The sequence below is a fragment of the Phyllostomus hastatus genome, unplaced genomic scaffold (genome assembly GCF_019186645.2).
Source record: "Phyllostomus hastatus isolate PE091 unplaced genomic scaffold, TTU_PhHast_1.1 phas_contig_40, whole genome shotgun sequence".
Classification (NCBI taxonomy): domain Eukaryota; kingdom Metazoa; phylum Chordata; class Mammalia; order Chiroptera; family Phyllostomidae; genus Phyllostomus; species Phyllostomus hastatus.
The window spans coordinates 2269982-2291407 of record NW_025333872.1 but is presented as its reverse complement, the minus strand read 5'-3'; the positions used below and the strand labels follow the sequence as shown (position 1 = coordinate 2291407).

Sequence of the window (21426 nt, the reverse complement as noted above, 5' to 3'; positions counted from 1 at the left end):
AATATTTAAATGCTGTGACAATTTCTCTGGTCACTATTTGAATTGTTTATACCGTTTTTTTTAATGTTTCTAAAAAGGCTAACATTCCATGGACTTTTCTGCAGATACACAAGATGGGAGAGGAAGAGATGTGTGTTTAGACAAATATCACTTGGATATATCTGTTTTATTTGACCTTCAGTCAGGTGTTTTAATTCTTTTGGATAAAAATCTGTATTTTACACACTCTTGTCAATAGTTGTTATGCTAGCTTCAGTCTTTTCAAAACACCATTAACGTACTAACTCTGAGAACATTTCTGTTCATATATTCACTGAACAGCAAGAAGTAGAAAGTAGATGTAAGCACTATTTACTCTCTTGATTATTAGGAAAAAAGTAAAACCTTTCAACAAGCCCCAAAGACATAGCACTTCCAGTTCAACACAATAACGATGGATCTATAACTACTCGACATTTTAAAAATTTAGTTTGTGGATTGGGAATCCCAAACCCATTTCCCAGCAATTCCCACTCCCTACTTCTCCATACCCCTCTAGGGGAGGAAACTAAGAAATTCTGGTCCCTTGGGGATATGGAAAGATCAACACAAAGTAATTCCCTGACACTTCTTCCTTCATCCTTCTTCTCCTAGGTAGGTCACAGCCAAAGAAATTCGCAAGGTGTCAATGGATCAGGCTGTCTAATCTCTCCTGAGTCCTCACTACTCCTTGACAATCATTTTAACTTGTAATGCATTCACCCGGACAGCTCTGACACCTCTGAAAAACCTTTACTTTCTTCATCCATATACCCCCTACCTACAAACCAGGCACACATCTCCTCAGTCTAGTATAGTCTTCAACCTAGATGCAAAACCCACCTGAGAAAGTTTTTGCAAATGATGAACCACTGATACTGCTGCTGCCTCCCTTTTACCTTGTTCTCCCTGTTTTGGGGAACAAGCCAGAACCTCAGGGACAGGCATGTGTATTGTCCACAAAGGTGACCTTGTGAGTAGAGACCTAATTCTTATTCATTTCTGTCCTAGCACCATAACCTGGTGCTTAATATAGTAGGCTCTCAGCAAAGGCTCTAAATGAATATACAAAGCTCTGAAATAGTTTCTTTAGGTAATCAATCTCATGATCACCAAATCCCAATGTCGCTTGCCAGTTTGGAGTCTGTAGCATTTTCATAACATTGAGGCAATATGCTACAGTTATTGAAAGCATAGGCTCTGAAGCCAGACTAGTAGGGTGGAACTATACTGCAAACCAGGAGGTCTGTAACTTTGAGCAGAAGTTACTGAACCTCTCTATAACTTCCTCATCTGTAAAAATGGAGAGAATAAGAGCACCTACCTCACAAGGTATCGTAAAAATGAAATGTTAGTATGTATGAAGAGCTTAGAAGAGTGTTTAGAATGTAGCAAACACGCCATAAAAAGTAAAGTAACATTTTCATCTGAAGCCCAATGCCTAATTTGAATCCTGTTTCTGGTATGCACTAGCTTGTAACCACAGGCAAATTCCTTGATCTCTTTGTGCCTGTTTCCTTCCTATAGAATGAGGATAAAGATAGTGTCAATGTCACTGGTTGTCAGGAGGAAGAAAAAAATGTGCAAAACATATATTGTAATGTCTTGTACATTAAGTGCTCAATAAATGGTAGCTATTGTTTGTCAGTCTCATATATATTTTGGCTGCTGAAGTTGGTTTCCTGTGGCCCGTCCCTGGTATGTGCGTGGGTCCAATCACCTAAGTTCCATCAGATGAGATCCTGACCAGTTCCAACCTTTCTCATAGACAAGGCATTCTTAACCTAATGGCCAGAGTGAGCTTTAGAAAAATTTTATTCAAAATTAAGTATAAATGAATGGTCTGTATTTTTCTGAGGCCATAGCTTTCATCAGCTCAATAAGTATATGACTCCAAACAGATTTTTAGAAACAAAACCAAACCTACTGCCTTAACATTACCACTACAATTTTCATCTTTTTTCTCTTCTTAAATAATTTCTACACCTTTCCCTGGGTCTCTAATCAAAGTTCAAGTATTATAAAATCTCTTTCTGCAATGTTATTCTCATATAATCCTTCTCATCTTTAATACTGCCAGGTTATTTCTCCAGAAGAACTGTAACATTACTTTCTCTGCTCAAAAACATATTGTCCAAGATCCAATTATCTTAGTTGGGCATTCAATCCTCTATGACTTGATTATAATCCTCCTTTCCTGCCCGGTCCCCCATAAATGGTCATGAAAGGGTCACTTGCTATTGCAGAGCTCCATGAAGCTTTCCTCCATATCTAACTCCACTCTATCTAGAATGTCTTTAACACCACTTTCTCTAGTGCTAACATTCTTCTTTAACAGTGATGATCTTTAATAGCAAATATATTTAATTTCCCCTGCTAAACAGTAAATTCTTTGAGAACAGAGACCATGGCTTTCTTTACTTTTATATTTTCAATTTTGCCTAGTACCATGATTTATGATAAGTTTGAATAAATATTCCTTCTCTGGTAATCTTTCCAAAGTTAGTAGACACAACATTCTAACCTACCACATTCCAAGAATTTCTAGATATTCATTCAATTTGAAACAACAAATTTCAACCTGTATCTAAAGCTTTCAAAAGGCAAAAACTGCTATGCCATAACATTCCTATAATTTTCAACACATTGTCAGTTCTAGTTATGCCCTAAAGGAGATGGTTATAGCATTATAAAGCTTAAGTGGACAACAGATTTCCAAATCACATACATAATGATAGTAATTCTATCACTGAGAACTTACAGAAGAGTAGAGGAAACCATTTCCTCCTCTCTTCAATTATCTATGTTCTATGAGCTAAAGCGATGTTATTATCTCAGTTAATTGCCTAGAAAGAGTCAAGGCTCAGTGAGTGACAGAAGGTTTCACTCTAAGATTCCTAAATTGGGTAAGTTCCCTAGATCAGTGGTTCTCAACACTTGCTGCACTTTAGAATCCTTTGAAGAGTTAAAAAGGACGGATTCCTGGGCCTCCATCCAGACTGATTAAATTAGACTTAGGGGATGTTGATGAAAACTGAAACTGTTTTAAAACCCCCCAATGGACTCTAGTTTGCAGCCAGGGCTGAGAACCACTGCCCTAGACTGGTTCAAAATCTTGTGTATCTTCACAGTTAACATAAAAGGTTATCTTTTAAAATCAACTTAAGCTCTATGGAATGGATGAAATTTATTCTGACGTGCTGGCTTGGGCCTATATGTAAACATTTATTCTTGAATTTAAAAAGCTGCTATCTTTTTTGTGGGGTGAGGCATTACCAAGAAACTCATGATAGGATTCTTGGGCTGATTTCTCTACCACTTCACAGGATCTGGGTACTTACACTCTTCTTTACTTGGTGAAGTTACATTCAGTTCTGTCGGAAGCGGCTGCTGGCTGGGACTAAGAGTTGGCGTGGTTATCGAGGTATTGTTGTTGTCACTGGTGGTCTCTCCAGAAAACAAATCTGATTGGCTGTTACTTGTACTTGGAGTGGAATCATCATCTGGTTGTTTCTTTTGAAAATCTGAAAAGAAAAAGTAAGAGAATTAGTTTAATGAAGGAGTTCACAATCTCCTTGGGTATTATATAATAATGAAAGTATAAAAATGAAACTAACAGCAGCAATAATAAAGACTAATTTGGGTGATTAACAAATGGAAGTAAAATACTGGTAAAAAATATATAATATTGGTAGACACTCAGTAGAGTGAAAACTTTCCAAAGTTCTCATCTTTTTTAGAACAATGGTAGGTAGAATGCTGATTTTAATTAAGACTTTGCAAAGCAAAATGCATATTTGAAATTTTGGGGGTAATCAATATAAAGTGGAAAAATACAGAAAAGTTGCTCAAACAAACAAAAAACAGGTAAAAAGATTTTTAAAAACTGCAGAAAACAAAGCAGGGTAAATAGAAAACATATAATAAATCCCATTATAGACACACCAGTAATGGTAATAAACGCAAACACACTGAACTTAGCAGTTAAAAGGTAGAAAGTTCAGATTAAAAATGAAGTCTTGTCCCCTGCAGTTTACAAAACATATTAAAAACATAAATGAGGATACAAGAAAATTTTACTAGTGTATAAAAATGTACCAGAAAATACATGATTAAAAAGCCATAGGTAGTGCCCTAATCAGTGTGGCTCTGTTGGTTAGGTGTCATCCCACAAAGTGAAAGGTCACAGGCTTGATTTCCTATCAGAGCAACTGCCTGGGTTGTGGGTTCAATCCCCAGTCAGAATGCATGCGAGAGGCAACCAATCGATGTTTCTCTCTCACATCAATGTTTCCTTCCCTCCTTTCCCTTCTCTCTAAAAAATAGATAAAATCTGTTAAAAAATATTAACACAATCAGGATAGTGGTTACTTCTTACATTGAGAAAGGGAGATGTGAAGGTGAGAAGTACATGAAAATACTCAAAATTATAGGTAATGTCCAATAAAATGTCCATTTTAATCCATTCTTTGGATTAAAGAATGGATTAAAATGGTATATTCAATCATATAATAGAACGTTCTATGGTAGTTATAGTAAGTGAATAAAGCTACAAATATAACAGAAAAATCTCAAAAAAAAAAAAAAACAATGTAGGGAGAAAAGCAAGCTACAGAAGGATATACACAGTTTGTCCAGAAAGTATGTAGGCATGTAATATGAAATATAGAGACATTTACTGAAGAAGCTACAGGATACAAGAAACACTACACAGGACAATGATGCCTCAGTCCCCTTCAAAGCAGATACCTTGGGACCTCACACAGTTCTCCCAATTGCCAACGGCTGCCCTGTTGTATTTTCCTGAATCTCACTGATGGCCTGCAATCTCTTCCCTTTCAAAGGTGAATTTATTTGGGGGAAAAGCCAGAAGTTTGAGGGCACCATATCTTGGCTGTAGGGGGGCAGAGTCACCTGGGTGATTTGATATTTTGCCAAAAAACTGTGGAATACCAGAAGGAGAAGACAGAGAGCAAGGGATTGAGAACCTATTTGAAGAAATAATAACAGAAAACTTCCCTAATCTGGTAAAGGAATAAAACATTCAAGTCCACAAATACAGAGAGTCCCAAATTTGGACCCAAAGTGGCCTACACCAAGACAAACCCTAATTAAAATGACAGGGTTTAAAGATAAGGAAAGAATCCTAAAAGACACAAGAGAAAAGCAGGCAGTTATACACAAGGAAGCACCAACTAGACTGTCAACTGATTTCTCAACAGAAACATTTCCGGCCAGAAGGGAGTGGTGTGAAATATTCAAGGTGATGAAAAGCGAGAGCCTACAACCAAGGCTCCTTTCCCCCAGCAAGGTTATCATTTAAAATTGAAGGAGAAATAAGGAGCTTCCCAGATAAGGAAAAGCTAAAGGAGTTTGTTAACACCAAACCAGTATGGCAGCAAATGTTAAAGGGCTTGCTTTAAGAAGAAGAAGAAAGAGATAATGAAAGAAAAACAGATTTCCGGCCAAGATGGAGGTGAAGGTATATACCCTGTGCCTCCTCACACAACCAAAAGAAGGACAACAACAATTTAAAAACAAAAAACTAGAACTGACAGAAAGTCAAACTATATGGAAATCCAACAACCAAGGAGTTAAAGAAGAAACATTTATCTAGACCGGTAGGAGGGGTGGAAATGGACATCCGGGCAGAGAGGACTTGCAGCAAGGCAGCAGCTGGGGGACCTGGCAAGGCGGCTGGTGGAACAGGTGGGTGGTCCCACATTCGCTTGCAGATAAACTGGGAGGAACAAGTGGGAAGTGAAACATATCACACAAACCATAGTCCCAGAGCGTGGAAATAAACTCTCAAACAACTGATTGAAAACACTGTGGGGGTTGAGGAGGCAGAGGGATAACTCCCAGCCTCACAGGAGAGACCCACAGGGTCCTAGAACGTACACAGACCCACCCACACAGGAATCAGCACCAGAAGGGCCCAATTTGCTTGTGGGTAGCAGGGGAAGTGACTGAAATCCAGCAGGGAGCAGAGTAAGCGCCATTGTTCCCTCTCGGACCCCTTCCCCACATACAGCATCACAATGCAGTTAATGTGGGCTGCCCCACTCTGCCAAATACCTAAGGCTCCACCCCTTACTAACAGAACTGGTTCACTGAGACAAAAAATGGCCCAGATGAAAGAACAGATCAAGAACAGAAAGCTCCAAAACAAATACAACTAAGTGACAAAGAGGTAGCCAACCTATTAGGTGCACAGTTCAAAACACTGGTAATCAGGATGCTCACAGAAATGGTTGAATTTGGTCGCAAATTAGATGAAAAAATGAAGGCTATGCTAAGTGAAATAAAGGAAAATGTACAGGGAACCAATAGTGATGGAAAGGAAACTGGGACTCCAATCAACAGTGTGGACCAGAAGGAAGAAAGAAATATCTAACCAGAAAAGAATGAAGAAATAAGAATTCAAAAAAAATGAGGAGAGGCTTAGGAACTTCCAGGGCATGTATAAATGTTCCGAAATCCAAATTATAGGGGTACCAGAAGGAGAAAAGGAAGAGCAACAAATGGAAAACTTATTTGAACAAATAATGAAGGCAAACTTCCCCAATCTGGCAATGGAAATAGACTTCCAGGAAGTCCAGGAACCTCAGACAGTCCCAAAGAAGTTGGACCCAAGGAGGAACACACCAAGGCACATCATAATTACATTACCTGAGATTAAAGATAAAGACAGAATCTTAAAAGCAACAAGAGGAAAGGAAAGAGTTACCTACAGTCTGGTAGTGCCCATCAGACTGTCAGCTGATTTTCTCAAAAGAGACCTCACAGGCAAGAAGGGGCTGCAAGGAAGTATTCCAACTCATGAAAGGCAAGGACCTACATCCAAGATTACTCTATCCAGCAAAGCTTTCATTTAGAATGGAAGGGCAGATCAAGTGCTTCTCAGACAAGGTCAAGTTAAAGGAGTTCATCATCACCAAGCCCTTATTATATGAAATGTTAAAGGGATTTATCTAAGAAAAATAAGATGATCAAAACTATGAACAGTAAAATGACAACAAACTCACAGGTATTAACAACCACACCTAAAACAAAAACAAAAGCAAACTAAGCAAACAACTAGAACAGGAACAAAACTACAGAAATGGAGATCACATGGAGGATTATTGACAGGGCAGTGGGATGGAGAAAGAGGGGGAAAAGGTACAGAGAAAAAGTAGCATAAATGGAAGGTTGAAAATAGACAGGGGGAGGATAAGAATAGTATAGGAAATGTAGAAGCTAAAGAACTTATATGTATCACCAATGGACATGAACTAAAGGGGGGAAATGTGGGTGGGAGGGAGTGTATAGGGTGGAGGGGAGTGAAGGGGGAAAATGGGACAACTGTAACAGCATAATCAATAAAATGTATTAAAAAAGAAAAACAGAAGAAAATAGTCTAACCATAAAATGGCACTAAATATATATCTATCAGTAATTCTCATTAACATAAATGGCTTAAATGTTCTAACCAAAATACAGCATAGATGAATGGATAGAAGAAAAGAAGATCCATATATATGCTGCCTCCAAAAGACCCACTTCAGATCAAAAGATACACACAGACTAAAGGTAAAGGGATGGAAAAAGATATTTGTTACATATGGAAAAGAAAAAACAAAAGCTGAGATAGCACAGTTATGTCTGACAAAACAGACTTTAAAACTAGGGCTATAGTAAGGGATGAAGAAGGACACTAAGTAATGATAAAGGGAAAATCCAACAAGAGGATATAAGCCTAATAAGCATTTATGCACCCAACATAGGAGCACATATATATAAGAAGCCAATCTTGATGGACATAAAGGGGGGAGAGAGAGAGAAATATAGTCACAGTCAGGGATTTTAACACCGTTGACTTCAATGGATGATCTTTCAGATAGAAAATCAACAAGGAGACAGTGGCCTTAAATGACACATGAGGTCAAATGAATTTAGTTAGTATTTATTTGCCAAAGCAGCAGAATATACATACTGTTTAGTGCACAACATTTTCTAGAATAGACCACATGTTAGGACAGAAAACAAGTCTTTATTGAGTCTCAATAAGTCTCAAAACAAGTCTCAATAAATTACCCTGGCTAGTGTGGTTCAGTGGACTGAGCGCTAGACTGCAAAACAAAGTGTTGCTGGTTCAATTCCCAGTCAGGGCACATGCCTGGGTTGTGGGCCTGGTCCCCAGTGCGGGGCACATGAGAGGCAACCACACACTGATGTTTCTCTTTCTCTTTTTCCCTCCTTTTCCCTCTCTCTAAAAATAAATAAAATCTTCAAAAAAAGTTTCAATAAATTTAGGAAGATTGAAATCCTATCAAGCATCTCCTCTGAACACAATGCTATGAAACTAGAACTCAATCAGGGAAGAAAACTCAAAAACACACAAAGACACAGAAGCTAAATTACATGTTATTAAGCAATGAACAGGTCGACAATGAAATCAGAAAAGAAATCAAAACACACCTTGAAACAAATGAAAATGAGAACACAACCCAAATTTGGTGGAACACAGGGAAACAGTCCTAAGAGCAAAATTCACAGCATTACAGGCCTATTTCAAGAAGCAAGAAAAAGCTCAAATAAGCAATCTAACTTTACACTTAAAGGAACTTGAAAAAAAGAACAATAAAGCCCAAAGTGAGTAGAAGGAAGGAAATAATAAAGATCAGACCAGAAATAAATAGAGTCTAAAAAAGATATAGAAGATCAATGAATCCAAGAGTTAGTTATTTGAAAAGATGAACAAGATCAACAAACCTTTAGCCAGACTCATCAAGAAAAAAGAGAGGACTCAAATAAATAAAGTCAGAAATGAAAGAGGAGAAAAAACAACCAACACCAAAGAAATACAAAAGTTGTACTGAAATATTATGAACAACTATATGTGAACAAACTGGACAACCCGGAAAAAGTGGGTAAATGCCTAGAAACGTACATTCTTCCAAAACTAAATCAGGAAGAAGGAGACAATCTGAATAAGCATATGATAAAAGCCAGCACCCATTTATGATTAAAAAAAAAAAAGAACACCTAGTAAAATTGAAGCAGTAATCAAAAAACTCCCAACAAACAAAAGCCCTGGACCAGATGGCTTCACAGGTAAATTTTACCAAACATTCTGAGAAGAATTAATTCCTCTCCTTCTCAAATTATTTCATAAAATACAAGAGGAGGGAAGGCTCCCAAACTCATTTTATGAGGCCAGCATTTTCCTAATTTCAAAACCAGATAGAGACACTACAAAGAAGAAATTATAGGCCAATATCTCTGATTAACATAAGATGCTAAAATCCTCAACAAAATATTAGCAAACTGAATACAGCAATGCATCAGAAAGACCATAAACCATGATCAAGTGGGGATTTATTCCAGGAATGCAAGATTGGTACATCTGCAAATCAATAAATGTGATACACCACCTGAACAAAATGAAGAATAAACACCACATGATCATATCAATAGATGCAAAAAAAGCACTTGATAAAATCCAGCACCCATTTATGATAAAAACTCTTAGCAATGTGGGATTAGAGGATCTAATCAGGACATACAAAGAGGACACAGAGATGGCCAACAGACATATGAAAAGATGCTCAATGTCACTATCAGAGAAATGCAAATTAAAACCACAATTAAGATATAATCTCACACCAGTCAGAATGGCTATCATCAATCAATGAACAAACAACTGCTGATGAGGATGTGCAGAAAGGGGAACCCTTTTGCACTGTTAGTGGGAATGAAAACTGGTGCAGCCACCGTGGAAAGCAGCATGGAGATTCTGCAAAAAAATTAAAAATGGATCTACCTTTCATCCCAGCTATACCACTTCTGGGAATGTATCTGAAAGAACCCAAAACATTAACTCAAAAGAACATATGCACCTCTATGTTCATTGCAGTGTTATTTAAAATCACCAAGATATGGAAGCAGCCCAAGTGTCCGTCAGTAGATCAGTGGATAAAACAAGTATGGGACATTTACATGATGGAATACTATTTGGCCATAAAAAAGAAAACTTTACCCTTTGCGACAGTATGGATGGACCTGGAGAACATTATGCTAAGTGAAATAAGCCAGGCAGAGAAAGACAAATACCATATGATTTCACTCATATGTGGAATCTAATGAACACATTGAACTAATAAGGAAAATGGGGACAGACTCATAGATGAAAAGTAGGATGAGTGCAGCAGCAGGGTGGAGGTTATTGAGCAAAAAGAAAAGAGAGGGTAGAGGGATTGAGTAAAAAGGACTCATGGACATGGACAACAGGGTGGTGATTGCTGGGGGAAAAAGGGTATAAGGGGACTAAATGGTACTAGAAAAAAATACAATAAAGATTAAATTAAAAAGTGTTATGTAAAAGTACCATATATTGTTTATGGATATATAATAACAATATAAACATATGCATGGAGATGATATATCAAATTCAGGATAGTGGTTATTGGCATCTTCAAATCTATCTGTAATTTTTTGTTTCTTAAAGCTGGTGTTGAGTTAAAATTATTATGTATATTATCTATATGTTTCATTTAAAAATCTAATACCAGTCTATGAAGTATAGATTATATTTTACTATATCAGTTCAGAGAAGGAATAGGAGATATTGACAACTCTGCATTGCTTCATCTTTTGAACTACAGAGAAACTGCTACTCTATGACCTCATCAGAACCACCATTCTAACATATTCTGAGCATCGGAACAGCTAGCATTTATGTTACATTTACCATGTGGCTAGGCACTAAACTAAACATTTTAGGTAGATAACTCATTTACTTTAATCCTGGAGACAACCCTAAAAAGGGAGATAAAATTAACACCACTTTATTGATAAAGAAACTGTGACTGAAAAAATTGAGGTAATTGGCTCCAATTAACGGTTAGTAAGTAGCAGGATCAGGATTTAAATTCAGGCCCATCTTACACCAAAATCCATGGTTTTCAATCACAACCACAGGATGTAGGAATGGTGAACACTAACTAGTCTGGCCAAGGAAAAGGCCTCCATGTCAAGCTTCCACCCACTTCCATGGCAGCAAAGATGAGGGCCATGGGAGAATCACTACCTGTTGTGGCAATCCGTGATCTAAAGCCTCTACTCTACTGCTTTTCTGTTTATTTCTCTTAGCCACTTTTTATTCTTCAGTGTTTTGACATTTTTAAATGGCCTATTATCTCAATGTTATTTGCATAGCACCTTTGGAGAAAAAGGGAGTATATAAATATAATAAAATCACTGCATAATGATGGTTCTTTTTTTGTCATGTCATCTCATTAGCTCTCCTATGTCAATAATCATTGTGTCCCTCCTATACCTATCTCTCTACTATTTAATTGGAAATGGTAAAAGACCCTAACACAACTGAAACTGAATCATCATTGTAACACCTAGCACAATCCCCAGTCCTCCTGACAGACACACACACACAGGCAAAATAAAAATAACTCTTTAAGGTTAAATAATGTTTTTGTTTAAAAATGTCATTACCAGGTCCCACCCACACAATCTCCAGTCCATACTTGCCACAATCCTTGATGCTCAGGGTTCTTTCAAATCTCTTTTGTAAATATGCAGTTGACACAATGTACCTTTTAAAACCCATCGTTCCCCTTTCCTGCACCTCCACAGGGCAATGATGTGAAAAATCCTCAAGCTAAAAGTATTCATTACAAACCAAATAGGCTGCACACAAGAGAACCAGTAGAAACTCTATACGTTCTCTGCTTCAATTTAATAAACAACCCAAGAATCACAGAATTTTACAACCAGAACTTTACAGATACAGCTCAATCCTTTCATCATACAGAAAAAGAAAGCAGGAGCCAAGAAAGTTAATGCCAACTCACCAGAAATTCACAGAATTAATCCTAAGAGTTTTCTAACTCTTATGCCTAAATTAGCAGGTTGTACAATAGAGCTTTAGAGGTGAATCTGGGTTCAAATCTTGACTTTGCTATTTACTGGGCATACTGCTAAAAGCAAATTGTTTAATCTTTTGGGGTCTTGTCTGTAAAATGCAGGAGGTGGTTTATTTCTACCTCTCAGAATAGTGTGGATTAAATAAAATAATGTACTTATATATGTAGTACATGGGTACTCAACAAATGACAATCATTAAAAATAAAAGGTATTTTCCTGCCCTGGCTGGTGTGACTCAATGGACTGAGTGATACAGCCTGAGAATAGAAGGGTCACTGGTTCGATTCCCAGTCAGGGCATATGCCTAGATTGCAGGCCAGGTCCCCAGTTGGAGGCACATGACAGGCAACCAATCCATGCATCTTTCACATGTGTACCTCTCTCTTTCTTTCTTATTCCCTTCCCCTCTCTCTAAAAGTAAATAAATCAAATCTTAAAAAAAAAAAAGGTATTTTCCTAGTTTAAAGAAAGGACACTGAGTTATCTCTTCCACTTAGCCCAAAAGTTTACATCGTATTTCTTACTCTCTTGTTCCTTTCTTTCTGAATCGCTAAGCATCCAACTTCTGACTTCTGCCAAAAACAAAGTTCCCAGAAGTCTAGAGTAGCAGGTTTATATCACATGTAAAAAAAAGTAAACAACACGACAAGCTATTAAATAGTTTCTCAACACTCAGCTCTAAAAGCGCCGCTTCATTTGACCCAGACACAGCGAACACTTGTTCACTTGTTTTATACTTTTTGTATAAATGGAAAACTAGAAATCTCCAAGCTGATATATCTCTGGGAGGAAAAAAAAGAATTTAGGCCCTGTCTCGTGTGGCTCAGGTTGGAGCATCCTCCCATAAACCGAAGGGTCACAAGTTAGATTTCAGGGACATGCCTAGGTTGTGGGTTCGGTCCCTGGTCAGGGGGGTGAGCAAGAGGCAACCAATGGATAGTTTTCTTTCATATTAATGTTTCTCTCCCTCTAAAATAAAAATCAATATAAGCATGTCCTAGCATGAAGATAACAAAAAATTAGGAATAATTACATATTTTGTGAGTTAGTAATAGTTAATGGTATATCCAAAGGTATAAACTTAAACTTGGTCTTGAATAAAGCTGTGAGGCTGAGAGAGGCAGGTTTGTGTGAATAAAGCTTTTCCAAATTAAACTGTTTTCAAAACCTGAGGGGGGGAAAAAAAAAAACCTTTGAACTTTAATAGCACTGCTGTTCAAAACAAGCCAAGATCTTGGCAGCTTACCTTATTATCAACTAAAAGGAAAAATAATTTCTCAACAACAGTACTCTTAGAACCTGAAGTATCCAGAATTGGGATGTTTTCACAAGATAGAGACTGATCTAATGGTACCAGCTGAGCTAAAATGGCCAGTGAAGTCCCTGGGGCTGGTTGCCCATGTACTCTCTAGACATACTCTTCTCCATTTTTAGAATGATTTTGTCGCAGATCTACCTTCTTACTACAGGATGTACCTCAAAAGACTGGGAGCACTAAAAAGGCACCTCACCCTGCTCTGCTGACAAGTCTGTTCACCTGGGCAGTCTCGCTGGGACTATACCTTGTCTACTCATTACTCAAAACTCACCTTTCATATGTATATACCCCAACTGTTTACCTCTCAGACATAATACAACGATTTAGCAAGATGCTTATTAATTCACTTAAATTCCCACCCCACTTCCAGATTATAACAATATCATGTCTTTTCGAATGATTTCTTCAAGGCAGAAAATATACAAAAGTGATTTGAAAAAGATTTCACTAAACTTCCTTTCTTTTAAAATAAATGGTCTTTTAAAAAACCCAGTAAGCTAGTTTCTGCTCTTAGCAATACTTACATGAATATTTTTTCTTATGACATGGAGATCTGTGTGATTGCTCATGAGTACATAGTATGTCCATTTATAATACAGCAATTAAACCAATTCACTATTGTTACACATTTGCAGTTACCAACTTTTCACTATTATAAGCAAGATTTCATCAAGCTCCCTTAGGTTATATTGCCAGAAGTAGATCAACAGGTTAGGGAGAATGTACATTTTTAAAACATTTGGTACATATTTTCAAATTCTCTTGGCACAAACCCTGTGATTTCCCACTGCACAAGACTTACTATGGTGTATAAGAATAATTTATTCAACAGTTTCCCACATTAGACAGACCCAGGACAATAACAGTGCTCAATAAATGTTATCTGAATTTAAGAGGCAAAATGTTTTTCTATAGAAAAACACAGAAAACACAATAGTATTTTTCTGGATTACATTTAAAATTATTAAATGTAATTTTCTGGATTACATTTAAAATTATTAAATTCAAATAATTCAAATAATTAAATTATTTATTTACATTTAAATACCACTGGATTACATTTAAAATTATATATTAATTGTTATTTTAAACCTTTCAAAAAGTACTTTGCATGCCTTTAAAGCCATTCATACCATCATCTGGGTTAGCATTTCTAAAAGATGAAGCACTCAGTACCTGTGAATTTCCATTTTCATAATCAATAAGTAAAGATGAGAAATTCAACTGCACTTGTTCTAACCCACTCATTAAGTGTATCTGGTCACTAATATGGCTTCCATATCATTATTACAGACTTTAAAGGTGGGTGAAAGATGAAATCAGAGTTAAATGCCTACAATGAGCAAGGCACTCTGCCAGAGGTACATTCATTTTCTCATTTAATTCTCAAAGTAAACTAGGCAAGAGATGTCATCCCACATTTCAGCAGAGGAGAGGAGAGCATGCCAAGCCTGGGGAAACCTGCCTCCTCCTAACAAGTGCTGGAGCTAGGGTCTGAGACCTAGGTTTATGTGACAATAATGTCCATACTCTCCCCACTATAGCACGCACCACTGAAGCAATCATCGCCCAGCCTGCCAAAATGCAACAGTTGGAAGTTTGCAGGGGTTAGTTTTCCACTTCCCACATTCCCAGTCTCTAAACCCCACCCAACTCTATCAGAGATTACAACTCATGTTCTCACTGGAGGCATTAATTAGGTGTCTGACACCTTAAAATGCTTCATGTTTCAAGTATCCAATTAAAATAAAATAGAAATATTGCAAATAAAAATTCAATTCTGATAGCTGCAGGGTTTGGGTAATGCAAGACATTGTATAATATAAAGGTTTCCTTTTAATAGAATAGGGTTCTTTTTTCCTCTTCTTCATCCCTTCTCCCAATTTATGTCCGTAATAGGTTACAGCCTCCATTTATAAGTTGATTTTGAGGTTTTTAAAGCTGCACATTCCCCCCTCCACCTCAGCCACAAACCTTGGATATCTTATTTTTAAAAACTACAAAATCTAATGGCAATAGCCAGCCAATTCATAAACCAGAGATTTAGCCTTCTAATTAAAATTTTAATAAGATTCTAGTAGTTGGAAAGTGAACCTAGGTTAATAGCCTCAGCAAAAACAAAGTGGTTTAAACAAAAATTAGCAAGAACCAAATGTCTGGTTACTATTAAAACTTTAAAATGCACTCACCTAGGATCCTAGCTTATGGGGAAAACTGTTATCTACTTAATGTGGCTGAGTTCATTTAAACTTCCTTTCATACGTAATCTTTTCTAGCTTCTTTATGAAAGAAAAAACAAAAATGAAAACCTAAAACCTTTACCCTACCAGATTCTCACCTGAGTTTCTCAAGATGATTTCTCCTCTTTAAAAATCAGACTACCTTCACTGATCTCAGAACAGACAGACTAATACTGTTTTAATGTTGACTGATACTTTCAGACAAGTTTGAAATATACATATTACACATCTCTCTCTCTCTCTCTCTCTCTCTCTCTCTCTCTCTCTCTCACACACACACACACACACACACACACACACACACACACACACATATTATCCTGCTGGTGATAAATTACTCCCTACCTATGTCCATGAATCTCTCAGGGGATGGCACCAACATTCCCCGAAGAGTCTAAAGTCAGAAGCCTGGGAATCCTCTCAGATTACACATTCTCACTCCCTTAATTCTACATCTCAAAAATCACCAAATCCAGCTATTTACAATTCCTAAATAATTCCTGAATCCATTCACTTCTCCATTGCACTCTAGTCTAAGTCAACATTATATCAAAGATTCTCCTAATTTGATTTTCTTTGTATATTATTATCTGTTGGCCTGCTGCAATCCATTCTCCACAAAGCAATCAGAGTGACATAAAAGACAAATTCTGATCAAGTCATTTTCCTCCCTAAATCCTTGAATGGCCTCCCACCGATTTTAAAATCAGAGCCAAAATTCTAAAACATGGCCTGGAAATTAGAAGTTTTGCCAAGAACCAGCTTCTGGCTCTTTGGTCTCTTCTTAAGCCATTGCTCCTCCTTTCCCTCCCACTGCTTCAGTCATTTGGGGGTTCTTCTGCTTTTTCCAATGCTCTATGTTCTTTCTCAACCTGGATTATTTTGATCGTGGCATGTAGGAAAATACTTTTCTTTACCCTGCTATCCACCTTGGAAATTCCTACTCATCTTTGAACCTGTTTCCACAGGGAGGCCTTAAGATCATCCATAGAAAGCACTTAATAAATATTTGTTGGAGGAATGAATGAATGTCTTAGTCACTGTATACTCCAGCCCCTAGCAAAATGCTTGCCATATAACATATACTATGCTTTTAACTTATTTGATACTAATGAACACACAAAAATATTAGTTCTCTGAAACATTAGTGGACTTCAATTTGCTATAAAATTTATTTATAGGGAACAAGAATGCTTCTACATACCATAGAAATATTAAGTACCCATCAATAACCAGATGTTTGAATTTTACAAACTATCCCTGCACAAAATTTTCTTCCTTACTACTCAACAAATGGTTATAAAAGGACTCAAAATTCTAAGACCTCTCAAGTCCTGTTAGCTAAGGTTCGAACCACAAAGCTGCAAACTTCTTTGAGAACAGAAATAACATTAGTTATGTTCTCAAAAGCATGTCTTCAAATGTTTCTGGCAAAATGTCAAGAACAGAATGAATACATAAAGCTGAAAGAGCTTACAAACAAAACTCTTATTGGTAATTAAGTATAGCTTATAATCAAGTTTATGACTAAAATTATACAGTCCCTAGATTCTTTGCACCTATAGTGCCGACTGCTCAGAAGTGTGAACTAGCAAAACAAGTTCTTGAGAGGAAGGCTTGCTCCTTATACAGCATTTATTGTGCAGACTATACAGTTTTCCCAGTAATAGTGTCTTATATTCATTTACAGGGCATAAATTAACATGTTAACATTACAGCAAATATCTAAAAATCCATTACTACTACGATAATTGCACAAGAGAGACATTTACCTCATTTCAGTCTGACCACAAAACGTGTCAATTTTTTAAAAAACTGAAAACACAGGGAGAAGTTTCCTGAATATAGTGACACTGAATTCAGTTTCAACAAAACAAACATTTGAAATGATGTGTGGGCATATACATATACATCATACACACACAGCTCAACCTCAAAATTACCAATAGGGTTTGGCATACTGCAGAAATACTAGGCAAATAAGAACCTAAAGACAAAACAAAAAGATCTGACCTATCTGCATATAGCTGATTCTTGGTACCACTGAAAGACCTCCTCTAAAGCCATTAGTCCTTACTGTCATTCATGAATGATTTCTATGGCACCACGTGTGGGTAGAGAGGCTGGAGGCTGGAAAAATCTTTTTCAGTTCAGACCTAAGGTTTCAAGTGCCCTATAAAGACTTCAATGACAACAGAATAGAAAATTAGAAAAACATGGGAATAAATTAGAAAAAGGTCACCCCCTTTTCTAGATCCTTGACTATTTTTACAGTGGTATCCACAGTTTTCATATTACCAGTCCTTCATTTTACAGTGCAAAAGTAATTGAAGAAATAAAACAAAAACACCTCCCACTGGCAACTTCTGTTTTGGGTGCTCTTGCCCACTGACACCCTTTCAACTTGGTCTTCTTTTGTCTTTGCTTCCCTCCATTTATGAGGGTAACTCAGACCTTTAATGAGCCATTCCCACCCCCTGATACTTCATTTCCACTCAGTTCTCAGTCTCATCATCTCATATCAGGGTCACATGCTACCAATCTTCAGTCCTCCTGCATTGAAGTTCTATTGCCAAGATGACCTTTTCATTTTTTTCAGGAAATTCAACTCCAGTGATGGTTGTAACACACTTTTCCCTTAATATAAAACTGCAAAATGTTCAGCACAAATAAATATTTTTCAAACAGTGCAATGTGGTACATGTTGAAACTGTGAATTTCTTTACCCAAGAGTAACAGACCCCATACACTGGCTTAAACTGCTAAGAGAAATTTTTTTAAAAGGATGAAGTAATGGGTTTACTAACATTTTATTACACCTATTAAAAGCATATCAGGGGGATGTTCAGAAAAGACCATGAATTTCACAAGTCCAAACATAAGGGCTAAATGACTAATTTTTATCCAATGAACTCGAGGGAGCAAAAGAATGTATGATGTCTGTGATCTGAATGTATGATGAATGTGATTCACAATCCCCAAAAGGCATTTGTCTAATAGTAGAAAGAGATATGCCTTTCTGAAGAACACTATGGATAGTCATAGAAAAAGCTGTAGCATAATATAAGGGAAAACTTGTTCTTCACATAAAGGCAATCATCTAAAGACTGAAGCAATTTCCCCACCTTCAGAAAAGCTCACATATAGTTATCTACATTACCCTCTGCATAGTATGGTGTTTAGGAGTTCAAAATCACACTGAGTTCAAATCCTGGCTCAACCTCTTCACCACCGTGTGACATTGGGTAAGTTATTTAACTTCTCTTGTTTCTGTTTCTCCTCTAAAATGAGCACAATCATATCTACTTCGTAAGGTTATTGTGTGGGCTATGTTAGATAATACATGTTGAAGACTTAGGAGATTGCCTGGCACATACTAGCGGTGACTTTTATTATTTCCCTTATGCTTTCTTGCACACAGTTTAAAAATTTGCTAGCTTGAGACTGTAACAATAACCAATAATTTTTCTGGTGTCAATAAATGACCAGGTAGGAATTACACCTAGCTTGGTCTCATTAACAATGCACACAGGAGTTACAAACTCAAAGATTTTCAGAGACCAGGCAGATATAAATGTACAAAGTCAGCTGGTCTAAAACATAGGGAGCTGTGATTGCTTGTGTCATTGGCAAGTGTGATCCTCACCTAGAGGCATGTGGTATCAAACTTGGAAATAAAAATCAGAACTCCCAAATACAACATATTTGTGCCTGTCAAGGGAATAGTTTGACTCATGATTTAAAATACAAGGTATTTATAACCTAAAGTTTTGTACATTGCATTTTTAACTCTACATACTGGTAACAAAATGATTCATCAGATTAATGTAAAATAGATATAAAGAGCAAATAGTAAAGTATAGCAATAAATAACAAATGAACATCAAAAATTCGTCTACATCTAGAAGATTCTTAACTAAGGGTTCTTATATCAGTCAGCATAGGCTAACTTATGCTGCAATAACAAATGACCCTAGAATCTAGAGGTTTTATAACAACAGGGTTTTTTGCTCACATGTCTTCATTGCAGTAATCCAGAATAAAAGATGAAAAAGAGAGATAAGCAACTACACCATGTCTGTTAGAAGTTTCTGTTCATATGTGGCATATAAACTTTTCACTTGCATTTTATTTGTTAAAAGATGTCACAAGGCTGAGCCTAATATGAGGACAGGGAGGTATGATCCTCCCATTGGAAGGGGCAGCAAATAGGTATGAGCAATATCATCAACTAGAGTTTATAAACTTGTGCACACAGAAACTTACATGCAGGCATACCTCACTCTATTGCATTTCACCTTGTCCTGTTTTGCAGATACTGCATTTTTCACAAGTTGAAGGTTTGTGGCAACCTTGCATCAGGTCAGTCTATTGGTGCCATTTTTCCAACAGCATTTGCTCACTTTGTGTCTGTCACATTCTGGCTAATTTTCGCAATATTTCAAACCTTTCGTCATTATTATTCTATTTGTTCTGGTGATCTGTGATCAATTATCTTTGATCATTGTTACTATTGTTAATTGTTTTTGGAACGCCCATATATGATGGTGAATTCAGTCAGTAAATGTTGTGTATGTTCTGGTTGCTCCACTGACTGGCCATTCCATCTCTCACCCTTTCCTTAGGCATACCTACTCTCTCAGATAACAATGTATTTTTAAATGATTTTATTTATTTATTTTTTAGAAAGAGATGAAGGGGGAAAGAGAGGGAGAAAAACATCATTGTGTGGCCACCTCTCATGTGCCCCCTACTGGAGACCTAGCCCACAACCCAGACATATGCTCTGACCGTCAATCAAACCAGCAACCCTTCTGTTCACAGGCTGGCACTCAATCCACTGAGCTATATCAGCCAGGGCTCAGATAACTACAATATTAAAAATTAGGCCAATTACAGTGGCCTCTAAATGTTCAAATGAAAAAGTCACATTTCTCTTACTTTAAATCAAAAGCTAGACATAATTAAGCTTAGTGAGAAAGGCATGCTGTAAGCTAAACTAGGCTGAAAGCTAGGCTTCTTACGCCAGTTAGCCAAGTTGTGAATGCAAAAGGAAAGTTCTTGAAGGACACTGTAAGTGCTACTACAATGAAGAGAGGGTAGAACAGCCTTACTAACAATATAGGGAAAGTCTTAGTGGTCTGGAAAAAAGATCAAACAAGCCAGAACATCCCCTTAAGCCAAAGCCTAGTTCAGAGGCAGACCCTAACTCTCTTCAATTCTATAAAGGCTGAGAGAGGTGCGCAAGCTGCAGAAGGTAAGTGTTAAGCTGGCAGAGGTTGGTACATGAGGTTTAAGGAAGGTTTAAAGAAGCTGTCTCCACAATATACAAGTACAAGGTGAAGCAGCAAGCTATCCAGAAGATCAGGCTAAGATAATTAATAAAGGTGGCTAAACTAAACAACACATTTCCAATGTAGACAAAACAACCTCTACTGAACTTTCATCTAGGACTTTCATAGCTAAAAAGATGTCAAAGCCTAGCTTCAAAGCTTCAAAAACCAGCTGCCTCTCTTGTTAGGGACTAATGCAGCTGCTAAGTTGAAGCCAATGTGCATTTACCATTTTGAAAAATCCTAGGGTCCTTAACAATTAGGCTAAATCTACTCTGCCTGTGCTCTGTAAATGGAACAACAAAGCCTGGATGACAGCACATCTGTTTACAACATGATTTACTGAATATTTTAAGCCCACAGCTGAGACCTACTGCTCAGAAAAAAAGATACATTTCAAAATATCACTGCTGCTCATTGACAATGTGCCTGGCCACTCAAGAGCTCTGATGGAGATGTACAACAAAATTAATATAGTTTTCATGCCCACTAACACAATATCCATTCTGCAGCCCATGGACTAAGGAGTAATTTCAACCTTCAAGTCTTATTATTTAAAAAATAATTTTGTAAGGTGATAGCTGTCAAA

General features: G+C 37.1%; 1 protein-coding gene across 1 annotated transcript in view; it reads right to left on the bottom strand.

The window, feature by feature from the left end:
- ZFAND3 (zinc finger AN1-type containing 3) overlaps positions 1-21426 on the bottom strand; it is a 331244-nt gene that overhangs the window by 84044 nt on the left and 225774 nt on the right. Inside the window, exon 3 of the mRNA XM_045843915.1 lies at positions 3360-3542. Coding sequence (XP_045699871.1) covers positions 3360-3542 — 183 coding nt within the window. The remainder of the gene's footprint in view (positions 1-3359; positions 3543-21426) is intronic.